At 45.8% G+C, this 13,691-nt stretch overlaps 1 protein-coding gene across 1 annotated transcript in view; it reads right to left on the reverse strand.

The window, feature by feature from the left end:
• The window catches only part of ofcc1 (orofacial cleft 1 candidate 1), a 219,054-nt gene that overhangs the window by 103,883 nt on the left and 101,480 nt on the right, over positions 1 to 13,691 (reverse strand). The window contains exons 10-11 of the mRNA XM_078216978.1: positions 11,939 to 12,154; positions 7,756 to 8,008 (exon numbers count right to left, since the gene is read on the reverse strand). Of these exons, the coding sequence (XP_078073104.1) occupies positions 7,756 to 8,008; positions 11,939 to 12,154 (469 nt within the window). The remainder of the gene's footprint in view (positions 1 to 7,755; positions 8,009 to 11,938; positions 12,155 to 13,691) is intronic.

Below are 13,691 nucleotides of genomic sequence, written 5' to 3' on the forward strand. Positions count from 1 at the left end.
CTCCACACAGACAGTGACCCGAGGCCGGAATCAAACCCGGGTCCCAGGCACCGTGGGGCAGCAATGGTAACCATCCTGCCACGGGGCCACCCATGTCTTGACAAAGGGTCATCTGGACTCGAAATGTCAGCTCTTTTCTCTCCTTTCAGATGCTGCCAAACCTGATGAGATTTTCCAGCGTTTTCTCTTTTGGACTTACATTTCTATAGTGCCTTTCACAACCGCAGGACATCACAAAGTCTTTGCAGCCAATGATGTACTTTTTTGAAGTATAGCCACGTGGGAAATGTAATCTGTGCACAGCAAGCTTCCACAAACCACAACACGATAATGACCGGATGGAGGGATGAATGTTGGCCATGGCACTGAGGATAACTCCCCTCCAAGTTAGGTTTGTGGGATTTTTTTTTTGTCCATCCAGCTAAGACAGTTTAAAGTCTCATCCGAAATTCAGCACCTCCAAAAGCGCGGGCACCTCTCAGTGGCATAGCACGGTGTGAGCGGTGATTTTGCACTGAGTGTGGCACGAACCCAGAACCTTTACGTGAGTGCCACCAATCGAGCTCTGGCTGACGCACAATGGAAGCAGAAAGGAAGTGCGGAGAGAATAATGTTTGCAGATCACTCTTGATTAATAATGTATGCACATTTAAAGGAGTGCCATCAAGTTTAATTCTTAAAGGGTGGAAATTAAAAGTCAAAGTCACAGGAAGGCACTTTAATCTGTTCAGCATGTGTCCTAGCATGTAATAAATTGGCAGCAATTTAATCAGGAATCATGTTCAAACCTTGTAGCAGACAAGTTTAGGTTAAAGTTTTTTTTTTAGCTGATAATTCTTCTTCAATGGTTTAACTTTTACAGATGCACCAGAGAAAGCATTCTTTCTGGTTGTATCACATCTTGGTATGGCTCCTGCTCTGCCCAAGACCGCAAGAAACTACAAAAGGTCGTGTATGTAGCCCAATCAATCACGCAAGCCAGCCTCCCATCCATTGACACTGACTACACTTCACGCTGCCTCGGAAAAGCAACCAGCATAATCAAGGACCCGACCCAATCCGGACATTCTCTCTTCCACCTTCTTTCATTGGGAAAAAGATACAAAAGTCTAAGGTCATGTACCAAACGATTCAAGAACAGCTTCTTCCCTGCTGCTGTCAGACTTTTGAATGGCCTACCTTGCATTAAGTTGATCTTTCTCTACACCCTAGCTATGACTGTAACACTACATTCTGCACTCTCTTGTTTCCTTCTCGATGAACGGTATGCTTTGTCTGTATAGCGCGCAAGAAACAATACTTTTCACTCTATGCTAATACATGATAATAAATCAAATCAAAATCAAACTTGAAGATGTTTTTCCCAGTGGGGTTGTGAGACTTTGGACTTCATTCCTCTGAGAATTATCTTGAGGCTGCAGGATCAATTCGAAATCTTGACACCCAGACTGATAGATTTTCATTTGGCGGGGACGTTGCAGAGGAGCAAAGGCAGGTAAATGGATAAGGATCATCCAGGAACTAATTAAATGGTGCAGCGGGATCAAGGGACTGAATGACTTCCTCTTGTTCCGAGCTGCAGTGTAGACTCTGGTCAGGGCTACCCCTGGAAGTTTGATCGTCCAATGTTTGGGCGGACTATCTTCACTTTGTCAAACAAGTATCTCCCAGGGGAAAGATTGGAGCAGTTCATTGTCTCCACCACCTCTTGGTCATAGTGTGGTTCGGCTAGAAATGGGGGAGGTTCTCCACTGAAATTTGATGCGAGTCATTTATTGTGGGAACATGTCCCTTGGGAATGCTTTTTAGGTGAATCATCCGACACATTGCCAAGTCTAAAATGAACTCATGGCTTTCCGGATGTGTTTTCCCCATTCCTCCTTTATTTAATTTTCTGTTTCACACCTATCACTAATCAGTGTGTAAAAAGGATCATTAGTTTGCCTTTCTGTGCAGCCTGTGGGTGGAATGTACTGCCCTCCCACATGGGCAGGGGGCCATTCACTCAGGACGGAGGGTGGCGTGTGTGGACCCCATCGCATTCACCACCCCACCCTAATTAAGTCTGTGACATGTGGGCCTGTGGATGGCCTTCCTGCCCCACCACCAACTGAAGCCAGTAGGTGGGCAGTCTGTACTATCTACAATTCATCAAAGATCCTTAGACAGCACCTTCCAAACCCACAGCCACTTCCATCTAGAAGGACAAGGGCAGCAGGTACATGGTATCACCACCGCCTGCAAGTTCCCCCCCAAGCCAGTCACCATTCTGACTCGGAAATATATCGCCGTTCCTTCGCTGTCGCTGGGTCAAAATCCTGGAATTCCCTCCCTAACGGCATTGTGGGTCAACCTATAGAACATGGACTGCGGTGATTCAAGAAGGCAGCTCAGCACCACCTTCTCAAGGGTCACTAGGGATGGGTAATGAATGCTGGCCAGCCAGCGACGCCCATGTCCCATGAATGAATTTTTAAAAAACATAAGGGCCTCATCCTGCCACCACTGGTACCCAACCAGTGGCAGACAAAGCCTCGCGATGTGGGGAGCATGGCAAGCAAACCTGTGTGGGGTTGTCTGCAGACTCCAGGATGGGGTGAGGGTGATAGGGAGGGTGGAGGGGAGGGTCTTGTTCAAAGGTGTTCAGTGCCTGATGGAGGTACCTGGCATCGGGAAGGTGGGTCCGGCTAAGAACTCCCGCCGCCCGCCTCTGCCCTTGTTCCTGATCTCTCTCCCCTCGAACTCAGCCTCTTCCCACCATCACTCACCTGTGACCTGGGATCCAACATGCCGGGTGGGTGTCGTAACATCTGCAGTCACACCTCCTTCCCAGCGACTGTGCTGTATTTGTATAGCAATTATTAAAGCAACATGTTTAAATGATGACTATTATGGGTAAGCATCTCCAGACTATCGACAGAATCACAGAATACTACAGTGCAGAAGAGGCCCTTCGGGTCTTTGAATCTGCACTGAAGCATGAAATGCCCCGACCTGCCCACCTAATCCCACTTGCCAGCACTTGGCCCATAGCCTTGAATGTTATGGCGTGCCAAGTACTTTTTAAAAGATGTGAGGCATCCACTCCCTCCCAGGCAGAGCATTCCAGCCCATCACCACCCTCGGAGTTAAAAGATTTTTCCTCAAATCCTCCCTAAACCTTACACCCCTCACTTTTAACTTGTGGCCCCTCGTAACTGACCCTTCAACTAAGGGGAACAGCTGCTCCCTATCCCCCCTGTCCATGTCCCTCATAATCTTGAACACCTCAATCAGGTCAACCCTCAGTCTTCTCTGCTCCAGAGAAAACAACCCCAAGCCTATCCAACCTCTCTTTATAACTTCAATGTTCTATCCCAGGCAACATCCTGGTGAATCTCCTCTGCACCCCCTCCAGTGCATTCACGTCCTTCCTTTAATGTGGCGACCAGAACTGCACACAGTGCTCCAGCTGCGGCCTCACCAAAGTTCTATACAATAGTTCTATACAGTTCTATCGAGTAATAACAAACCTAAACTGATTCCGTTCTTGCTAGTGGTCCCTTGGAACTAAAGGTCGATTTGTACTTTCAAGGTCACCCCCTGGTTTTTGATTTGATTTGATTTATTATTGTCACATGTATTGGATTACAATGAAAAGTATTGTTTCTTGCGCGCTATACAGACAGAGCATACCGTTCAGTGTTGCCACCCTTCAGATAAAACATTTCCCGGCTTGGGTCACTGTCTGTCTCTGCGTGGGTTTCCGCCGGGTGCTCCGGTTTCCTCCCACAGTCCAAAAGACATGCTGGTTAGGTGCATCGGCCAGAAGAGCAGAGGCAATCTCTTGCATTGTTCTGGACAATATTAGTCCTTTAATCAAAAACAGATTATCTGGTCATCATGACATTGCTGGTTGTGGGAACTTGCTGTGTGCAAATTGGGAGTGGTATTTCCCACATTACAACAGCGAGCCATCTTGAAAAGTAAAGGCAAAATACTGCAGATGCTGGAATCTGAAACAAAATCAGAAAATGCTGTAAAATCTCAGCAGGTCTGACAGCATCTGCGGAGAGAGAATAGAGCCAACGTTTCGAGTCTAGACGACCCTTTAGGCTCGAAATGTTGGCCCTCTTCTCTCTCCACAGACGCTGTCAATCTTGAAAAGTAGTTGATTGGCTGTGAACTGATTTGGGACATTCTCTAGCCAGGAAACAGTAAGAAGTCTCGCAACACCAGGTTAAAGTCCAACAGGTTTATTTGGAATCACGAGCGCTGCTCCGAAAGCTCGTGATTCCAAATAAACCTGTTGGACTTCAACCTGGTGTTGTGGGACTTCTGACTGTGCCCATCCCAGTCCAACGCCGGCATCTCCACATCCTAGCCAGGAAAGGTACTATATAAATGCAACGCTGTTCCCTTTCCCTTACGATGTTATCTGAACCTTTCGATTAGATTGCAGTCGTGTTCACTTCCTGCGAAACAATATTCTCTGCTTAAAAACCAGATGACAGAGTTTGAACTGATAAGCTTTCCGCGAGTAAGCTGTTTGATATATTATCAGTATTGCGTTTGTTTGATTTCACCCATATAAATGCAGTCAGATACCAAATGTATTCCTTTCAATCTCTCAAGCATTCCATCAGCAAGCCTGCCAAAGTCAACGTATATCATTTTGTTGGGTTTTACTTCAGAATTCACCCATAATCACTTTGTATTAAAATGTTACGTCGAATTGGGCAGCATGCAACTTTAATTTTTATTCACTCGCCTTTACATGATTATATTGCCAGCTTCTCCATGTCATATGTTGGTTTGCCTTGCGCTATAACTCCTTTTAGTCTAAAATGCCCTCGGGCGTTTTTGTTTTGAATCACGACAAACTATGCAATAGGCAATTGCCTGTATCTGAATTAAAAATCAAGAACAGCTAACGTTCCACAGCCGAGGAATAGACGCAGCAACTGACCATCAATTATATTAAAGTGTTCCTTCAAATCGCACTTCCCGAGCCAGTTTTCCCACTTGCAAAGTAGTAAGGAAACTCAAGCAAGGCATACACAGTGACGGACATTAAGCATCGCAATAAATCCCATACGCAAAGCGGAATGATAGATGTCAGAAGTGTACAGTTTGATTTGATTTGGTTTATTATTGTCACATGTATTAGCATACAGTGAAAAGTATTGCATCTTGCGTGTTATACAGACAAAGCATACCATTCATAGAGAAGGAAAGGAGAGAGTGCAGAATGTAGTGTTACAGTCATAGCTAGGGTGTAGAGAAAGATCAACTTAATGTGAGGTAGGTCCATTCAAAAGTCTGATGGCAGCAGGAAAGAAGCTATTCTTGAGTTGGTTGGTACGTGACCTCAGACTTTTGTATCTTTTTCCTGACGGCAGAAGGTGGAAGAGAGAATGTCCGGGATGCTGGCTGCTTTGCCGAGGCAGCGAGAAGTGTCGACAGAGTCAATGGATGGGAGGCTGGTTTGCATGATGGATTGGGGTACATTTACAACCCTTTTGTAGTTTCTTGCGGTCTTGGGCAGGGCAGGAGCCATACCAGACACAAGGGGCGGGGTTTTCTGGCTGTGTTCACCCCAATGCCGGAACGTTCCGTCCCAAAGTCAGTTTGTGCGTTCAAAGGCAAGCGATTCCCACGTGTCGATGGGGATGTTGCATTTATTGAGGGAGATTTTCAGCGTGTCCTTGCAGCGTTTAATCTGCCCTCCTAATGATCGCTTGCTGCTGCAGAGCTCGGAGTAGAGCAGAGTGACAGAAATGCTGAGTGATGGTGGAGATATTTAAAATAACAAAGGGATTAGACAATGTTCATACTGACCACTTAGTTTGGTTAAAGGTACTGGGATAAGTTGGTAAAACATGCAATGGCAGGATTCGGTTAGACGTGAGGAGGTGTTTCTCTTCCAAGTGGACAGCAGACCCATGGGGACATGTTGCAAGCTCTACCATGAATATTGATTGATTCCCTATGCACTGTCATGGGAGAGCAGGAGCAGAGATCACAACATGCAAAAGGTAGATGGAATACTAAGTAATATAAATCTTGATCACCGTGGTCTCTTGGACCAGTTTCGATCACCTACGAGTATCGGAGAGAAATTCTCCATATTCGCTCTCCCAAAATTGGCCTTGTTTGTTTTAAATCGTTCTTTGTTGCTCTCAGGCGATTACCTGGTTGCTGGTGGGTTGTGTGGGGTGGTGGAGTGTGGCGGAGGAAGGGGTAAATCCCAATGCTTAAGGTATCGTAACTGAATGGGGCAGGATCAAAGAACCAGTTAGTCTTTAGCTTTTCATTAAGCTGTACCTGTGACTGTGTGGCCAAATTCCCCATCAACTCGATTTTCAAGTTTGCTGATGACACCACCGTAGTGGGTCGGGTCTCAAACAGTGACGAGACAGAGCACAGGAATGAGATGGAGAATCTGGTGAACTGGGTGCGACAACAATAATCTCTCCCTTAATGTCAACAAAATGAAGGAGATTGTCATCGACTTCAGGAAGTATAGTGGAGAACATGCCCCTGTCAAAATCAATGGGGATGAAGTAGAAAGGGTCGAGAGCTTTAGGTTTTTAGGTGCCCATATCACCAACAACCTGTCCTGGTCCCCCATGCCGACGCTATAGTTAAGAAAGCCCACCAATGCCTCTGCTTTCTCAGAAGACTAAAGAAATTTGGCATGCCTGCTACGACTATCTTTTACTTTTACAGATGCACCATAGAAAGCATTCTTTCTGGTTATATCACAGCTTGGTATGGCTCCTGCTCTACCCAAGACCACAAGAAACTATAAAGGATCTTGGACGAAACCGAGTCCATCACGCAAACCAGCCTCCCATCCATTGACTCTGTCTACAATTCCTGCTGCTTTGGAAAAGTAGCCAGCATAATTAAGGACCCCATGCACCCCGGACATTCTCTCTTCCACCTTCTTCCGTTGGGAAAAAGATACAAAGGTCTGAGGTCATGTGCAAACCGACTCAAGAACAGCTTCTTCCCTGCTGCCATCAGACTTTTGAATGGACCTACCTCACACTAAGTTGATCTTTCTCGACACCCTAGCTATGATTGTAACACGATGTACTGTAATCTCTCCTTTTCTTCTCTATGTACGCTGTGCTTTGTCTGTATAGCAAGCAAGAAACAATACTTTCCACTGTATCCCAATACATGTGACAATAATAAATCAAATCAAAAATTGGTTCTGTATGTTCATCGAACCCTAGAATCCTACAGTGCAGAAGGAGGCCCATCAAGTCTGCACTGACCACAATCCCACCCAGGCCCTATCCCCGTAATCCCATGCATTTACCTTAGCTAGTCCCCCTGACACTAAGGGTCAATTTAGCATGGGCAATGCACCTAACCCACACATCTTTAGGCTGTGGGAGGAAACCGGAGCACCCGGAGGAAACCCACGCAGACACGGGAAGAATGTGCAAACTCCACACAGACAGTGACCCAAGCCGGGAATCGAATCTGGGTCCCTGGCACTGTGAGGCAGCAATGCTAATCACTGTGCCACTGCGCCACTGTGCCATGTTGGCTCTGAGCTCCACTGAAACACACCAATAATAGTGTCTCCAGCACACAGAGCACACTTACAGTTAGCAATTTTACCTCCCATCCACTGAAAAAATACTGATCATCTGCAACTGTCTGTTTCATCACAGCACCATTCACTTTCAGATCTTTTCCACGATGCGGTGCAATGTATTTAAAGTCTGCATGTACAAGTTATTTTAACTGACTTACCCCCAGGATGCCATCTACTATAAATATTGCCAGAGGGTCAAGCACCATCCAAAGTCCCATTGCCATGATAAACCTTGACAAGAAGGAAGGGAATGAGCCAAATAATACATGACAGATCCATCTGATCATAGCCGTAATGAGCATCGCTGCATTCAAGGTCAGAGGTCCCAGGGCTACAATGGCCAGCTCCTCGCGAGTATGCAACAGAGAATTCTGGTAGATGAGTTCGACCGTGTGTGGATAAAAATGGAACCTTCAAGGCAAGAAGACAGATTGGAAAAAATTAACATGATTACATTACAATGTCACAACTGCTCCCATGTATGCCGCAAATAGTGCTGTCGGTGGTGAAGAATGATGCTCAGCGTACACTTCACTGACAGCTCACATGTTTCCGTGGACTTTTGATCAGAGGTGTCCTTTAATCCGGTGTGGCACCTTCTGCAACAGGTCCTCCCCGTCAGCAGGGGGAGCACCAGCAATCAGATTGAAGAATCCCCACTGAGCCGCACAGAGTTTAAACCAAGAAACATAAAGCCAGAAGTATAAATTTAAATCATGCAGAGAAAGAGAAATAAAGATTGGTAAAGATATTTGGGATTAAGAGGGGGAGAGAGGTAAATCAGATAGGCGGAAAAACCAAAAAAAAACTATATTTTTATATTTCTTGCTTGTAAGTCCCTAACACTAATTAACTTCTGAAGGAATGAGACTCCATACTTGTAAAATATGCTTTTCAGAATCAGGGAAAATGTTAGCAGTAATTTATAACTTATCAGATCAAGTTCACTCACTATAGAATATACCAGCCCTAACATTTTTAGTTGGGACCTAATGGCAAAGAGTCTCAAGTTCCTGCCAATGCATTGATTTTCATGTCAAATCGATCAGCAAAAACTGTTACAGCAGACCCTGAGAAGGCCAGGGTATCTCTGACAGGAGTGTCTTAATTTCCAAGCTTAGTTCCATGCATGTGGACGCTGTTCTTGGCAGTGAGTGCTGACAGTTCAGATCAGTATAGTTGAAGGATCAGAGTCGCATCCATATTTCAATCAGACACTACGGCTGTGGTGGGTCAGTACAAAGCATGAGATAGTGTGGGCTTGGCATGGAGGGGGCATGGGGAGTGTGTGGGCAGGGGAAGCGTAAGGGTGTTTAAGTCTTTATTTTAAAATTTTGGACACAGTTCCACCCATCCTGCCTGTGCACCGGAACACCCTCCTCAACTCTTCCAGGGTCGGGTAAAAATATAAGTACAAATCATCAAACTGATATTGTATTGAAGACATTTGGGCTTGGCTATGGCATTCTTCATACCAGCTTTAGATATAAAGGATAGTGAAATCATTAAGGGCTTATTCCCCTCACCAGAGAGGTCAATAAATGGTGGGCATTGACTTCAGGTAATTGGAAGGAGTGTTGGGGAGAATTTCTTTCACCCTTGGTTGCTGGCAGTCTGGAACTCACTGTTTAAGGGGGTTTTAGAGATGGAAACCCATTCAGAAAGAGATGCAAACTACAGGGACCAAGTGCTGGACCCGATAGGTTGTCCAATAGCAGCCAGAACAAACATGATGGGCCGAATGGTCATCTTCCGGGCTGTAACTCTCTATGATTCTATTCTACGATGACGAAGACAAGTTATGCATTTATTTTACACAACCTCATCAGCAGCAAGACTGATCTATTAAGAAAAACCATCTGGAGAGAGAAAGTTAAGAGGAATAATGCTTCTATATCGGCTCTAAATAATGGTGTCATCTTCAACAACAATTACTGAAATCTTGTTCCGTTCACGCTGGCGGGTCTTACAGTCCCGGCGATGATGCACCCCCGCCGCGGGTTTCCCAGCGGTGAGGGGTGTATTCAACAGGAAATCCCATTGACAACAGTGGGACAGTAAGATCCCTCCACCAGCGTGCCACCTCCCACCAACACGAAGTGCCACGGAGAGGAGGGAAAATCTATCAGTTTCCGTGCCAATCATCTGATGTCATGTTTTTTGGAAGGATTTGATTGTAACCATAAAAATGTACACTATTACACAAAGCGAAATTGAGTATGCAAACCACAAGGGCTGAACATTAGGCTGCGAGTTGTTATCAGACAAATGTCTTGAGTTCGTCTCTAGGAGAACAAGAATGGCAGGAGTAGGCCACACATGCCCTTGTGCCTTCTCTGCCATTCAATCTTCTACCTCAATTCGCTTTCAAGGAACAATACAGCACAGGAACAGGCCCTTCGGCCCACCAAGTCTGTGCCAGCACAAATGCCTCTCTAATCTAATCTAATATTTTCTTGTCTCGCCATGATCCATATTCCTCTATTCCCTGTCTATTCATGTACCTATGATGTGGAGATGCCGGCGTTGTACTGGGGTGGGCACAGTAAGAAGTCTCACAACACCAGGTGAAAGTCCAACAGGTTTATTTGCCAGCACTAGCTTTCGGAGTCTCAAGCTCCTTCATCAGGTGAGTCACCTGATGAAGGAGCTTGAGACTCCGAAAGCTTGTGCTGCCAAATAAACCTGTTGGACTTTAACCTGGTGTTGTGAGACTTCTTACTATTCCTGTATCTATCCAGATGCCTCTTGAGCACTGGTACAGAATCTGCTTCCAACACCTTCTCCGGCAGTGTGTTCCAGGGTTTCCTGTCCTATCCCTTGATTCCTGTAGAGTGTGCAGCAATCTATTAATCTCAATCCTGAATGTATGCAATGACTGCTTGAGCATCAGCAGCCCTGGGCTGGAGAATTCTGAAGATTGAAAAATATTCTCCTCATCCCAGCCTTAACTAGCTGACCCCTTATATTGAGACTGTAATTCTTAATTCCACGCCCTCCAGCAGGGGAAGCTGTACGGGAGGTACCAAACAAATTTACGCCTCTGCTAAAATAAACTAAGGGTGAGAAGGTCTGAAGAACGTGCTGAGCGTCCCTACGGTAGCCCACCATGGTGCCTGTTACTTATCTTGATAACAGAAGGGGAAATAACACTGTGAGAGTGCATCTCAGCAACTGTTTCTCTTTGTGTAAGAGGGCAGAGAAACCAGAATGTGCTGCGCATCATTTGTATTCCAATGTCACGGGGCAGTGACAGGATGATGCATTTCGATGGGGCTTTTGCCATGGCGTCACAGATTTGAAAATAAATTAAGACACTTCTTCATGAAGACAGTTCCCTTTTGCAGTGACTGTTTAAAGGCTCAAATGCTAAAGTCTGGAAGAGACCACAAGGTGCACGGTTGACTGATGAAAATCTTGTTTTGGGAGCAATTTGAAACAAAGGCTATAGGGTACACACAATTTGGGATTCATGGAAATCATAGAAACCCTACAGTACAGAAAGAGGCCATTGGGCCCATCGAGTCTGCACTGACCACAATCCCACCCAGGCCCTACTCCCATATCCCTACATATTTTACCCACTAATCCCTCTAACCTATGCATCTCAGGACACTAAGGGGCAATTTTAGCATGGCCAATCAACCTAACCCGTGCGGGTTAGGTTGATTGGCCAGGTTAAAAATTGCCCCTTAGAGTCCTGAGATGCGTAGGTTAGAGGGATTAGCGGGTAAATATGTGAGGGTAGGGCCTGGGTGGGATTGTGGTCGGTGCAGACTCGATGGGCCGAATGGCCTCCTTCTGCACTGTAGGGATTCTATGATTCTATGATTCTATGATCTTTGGACTGTGGGAGGAAACCGGAGCACCCGGAGGAAACCCACGCAGACACGAGGAGAATGTGCAAACTCCACACAGACAGTGACCCAAGCCGGGAATCGAACCCAGGTCCCTGGAGCTGTGAAGCAGCAGTGCTAACCACTGTGATTGGTGATGTGACGTTAATCAGATGGCATGCATTACCTGACAAGTAACCATCGTCTTCAAAATTCGACTATAGCTTCACAGTTACTTTCTGAGCTACCTACAATAGTGAGATTGTTAAATATGCTTCGTAGATAAATAAGAGTCCTCAGTACAGACTCTTCAAGAGGTCACTGTGGTATAATAAATACATAAAATTGATTCCCTCTGTGTCATTTCTTTTACACAAAGTCATTCGTCATGTCATCTTGATTCCTTCGATAAAGAGCAATAAACTCCGTTTCTGAGGATGCAAAAGTTTGGTTTGAGCTGCTTCCCTGGCATCTCGTACATAAATATCAAGGGCAGCGAGCCTACCTGTTGACGGGGACACCGATCGCCTGGAGGTAGAGCCACTGGCTGAAGTAATGCAGGTATAGGCGCAGGAACCAGCTCAAAGCCACGAGCAGCATCATGAGCCAGGCCTCCGGTGAGCACCAGTGTGAAATTCCGAGCTCCTCGAGGAACATCCGGCCCACAAACCGGGTGTGCGCGGCAAGAGTTTTCACCGCTTTGTCAGGGGAGGAATTTGACCTGGAAAAATCACAAAGGCAGTTCGTCATTTAACAGAAGGCCGGCAAATAGAGGAAAGCATCTGTAATAAGTCTTCAGAGGCAGAAGTCCCTTCACTAAAATCCTTTTATTTACAATTCCAACAGCAGTACACAGAGTGCTATTAGTCAGCAGTCTATCTTCGGGAATGCCAGAGGAACTGACACTCCCGGTTAAATACAAGGAAAAGATTCCTTGATTAGCCCATTGGCTCCTTAATCAAGGACCTCATATTCCAATAGGCCAACCTCAATGGCCTGATTGAAGTCATTACTGCATCAAGCATTTCTCGGCTTTACTGAATTTACACAAGTCACAATTCCATTATTCTTTTCCTTGTGCTTTTTTTTCTCCGTAATATTCGATGTTCCAAAATGGAAACATTGGGCAGAATTTTATGGCCTCGCTCGTCCCGAAGGATCAACAGACCTTTCCATGGTCCTCCCCTCACCCGCTCCGATTCCTGTGGTGGGCGGGGCGGTAAAATTCCAGCCATTAGATCTTACAGTGGTAAAAGACTTTGTACAATAGTTTGAAAAGTGTGGATTCGCAGATAAACACACATTGCTACTGAATGCACAGTGTCCTCGATTAAGTGGTTTCCTGAAACTTCTACCTCTGAATGTGCTCATGTTCCACATATCGTTATATCTTGTGTACATAGCGATTCACTGGGGTAGGAATTGGACACTGAAGTCCCCATTCTTTCAGCATGAAAGGTACCGAGGCACTTTTCTGTCACATCCTGTCACTGCCCTGCATGCAAGGGACCCGGGTTCAATTCTGGCCTCGGGTCACTGTCTGTGCAGAGTTTGCGCTTTCTCCCCGTGTCTGCGTGGGTTTCCTCTGGATGTTCTAGTTTCCTCCCACAGTCCAAAGATGTGCAGGTTGGGTTGATTGGTCAGTACAGACTCGATGGGCCGAATGGCCTCCTTCCGTACTGGAGGGATTCTGTGGGATTCTATGATAGAACAGTCACAAATGAGGGAACAATGTCCGTACTGAAAGAATGTCTGAAAGACCTATGACTCGATACTGGGTGCAGCTATTATTCAGACTGCCCTGGCAGCTACCTGAGGTAGGCATTAGATCCCTCACCGTGTCTGGTTTCACCATAGTCTTAGTGAGTCTGTTGATGCTATCTTGCTTCTTCTCTCATTTTCATCAAGCCTCCCTCGGACCACACCTCAATGTTATCCACTCATCCAATCTTTCTCCCTCTTTTTCTATTTTTAACCTCCCATTTCTCCTTTCAATTGTTGCCCAGTCGAGGCTGTTTTTATTCATTTGTGGGACATGGTGTCGCTCACTGGCCAGCATTTATTGCCCAAGCCTAGTTGCCCGAGGGCAGTTGAGTGTCAACCACATTGCTGTGGATTCACATGTAGGCCAGACCGGGTAAGGATGGCAGATTTCCTTCCCTCAAGGACATTAGTGAACCAGGAGTCATCAGGTCTTTATTTCAGATGTCCATACTTGACTATCTTTCTCTCTTTAACAGTACTTGGCAACCCTTTGG

The sequence above is a fragment of the Mustelus asterias genome, chromosome 7 (assembly GCF_964213995.1).
Source record: "Mustelus asterias chromosome 7, sMusAst1.hap1.1, whole genome shotgun sequence".
Lineage (NCBI taxonomy): Eukaryota > Metazoa > Chordata > Chondrichthyes > Carcharhiniformes > Triakidae > Mustelus > Mustelus asterias.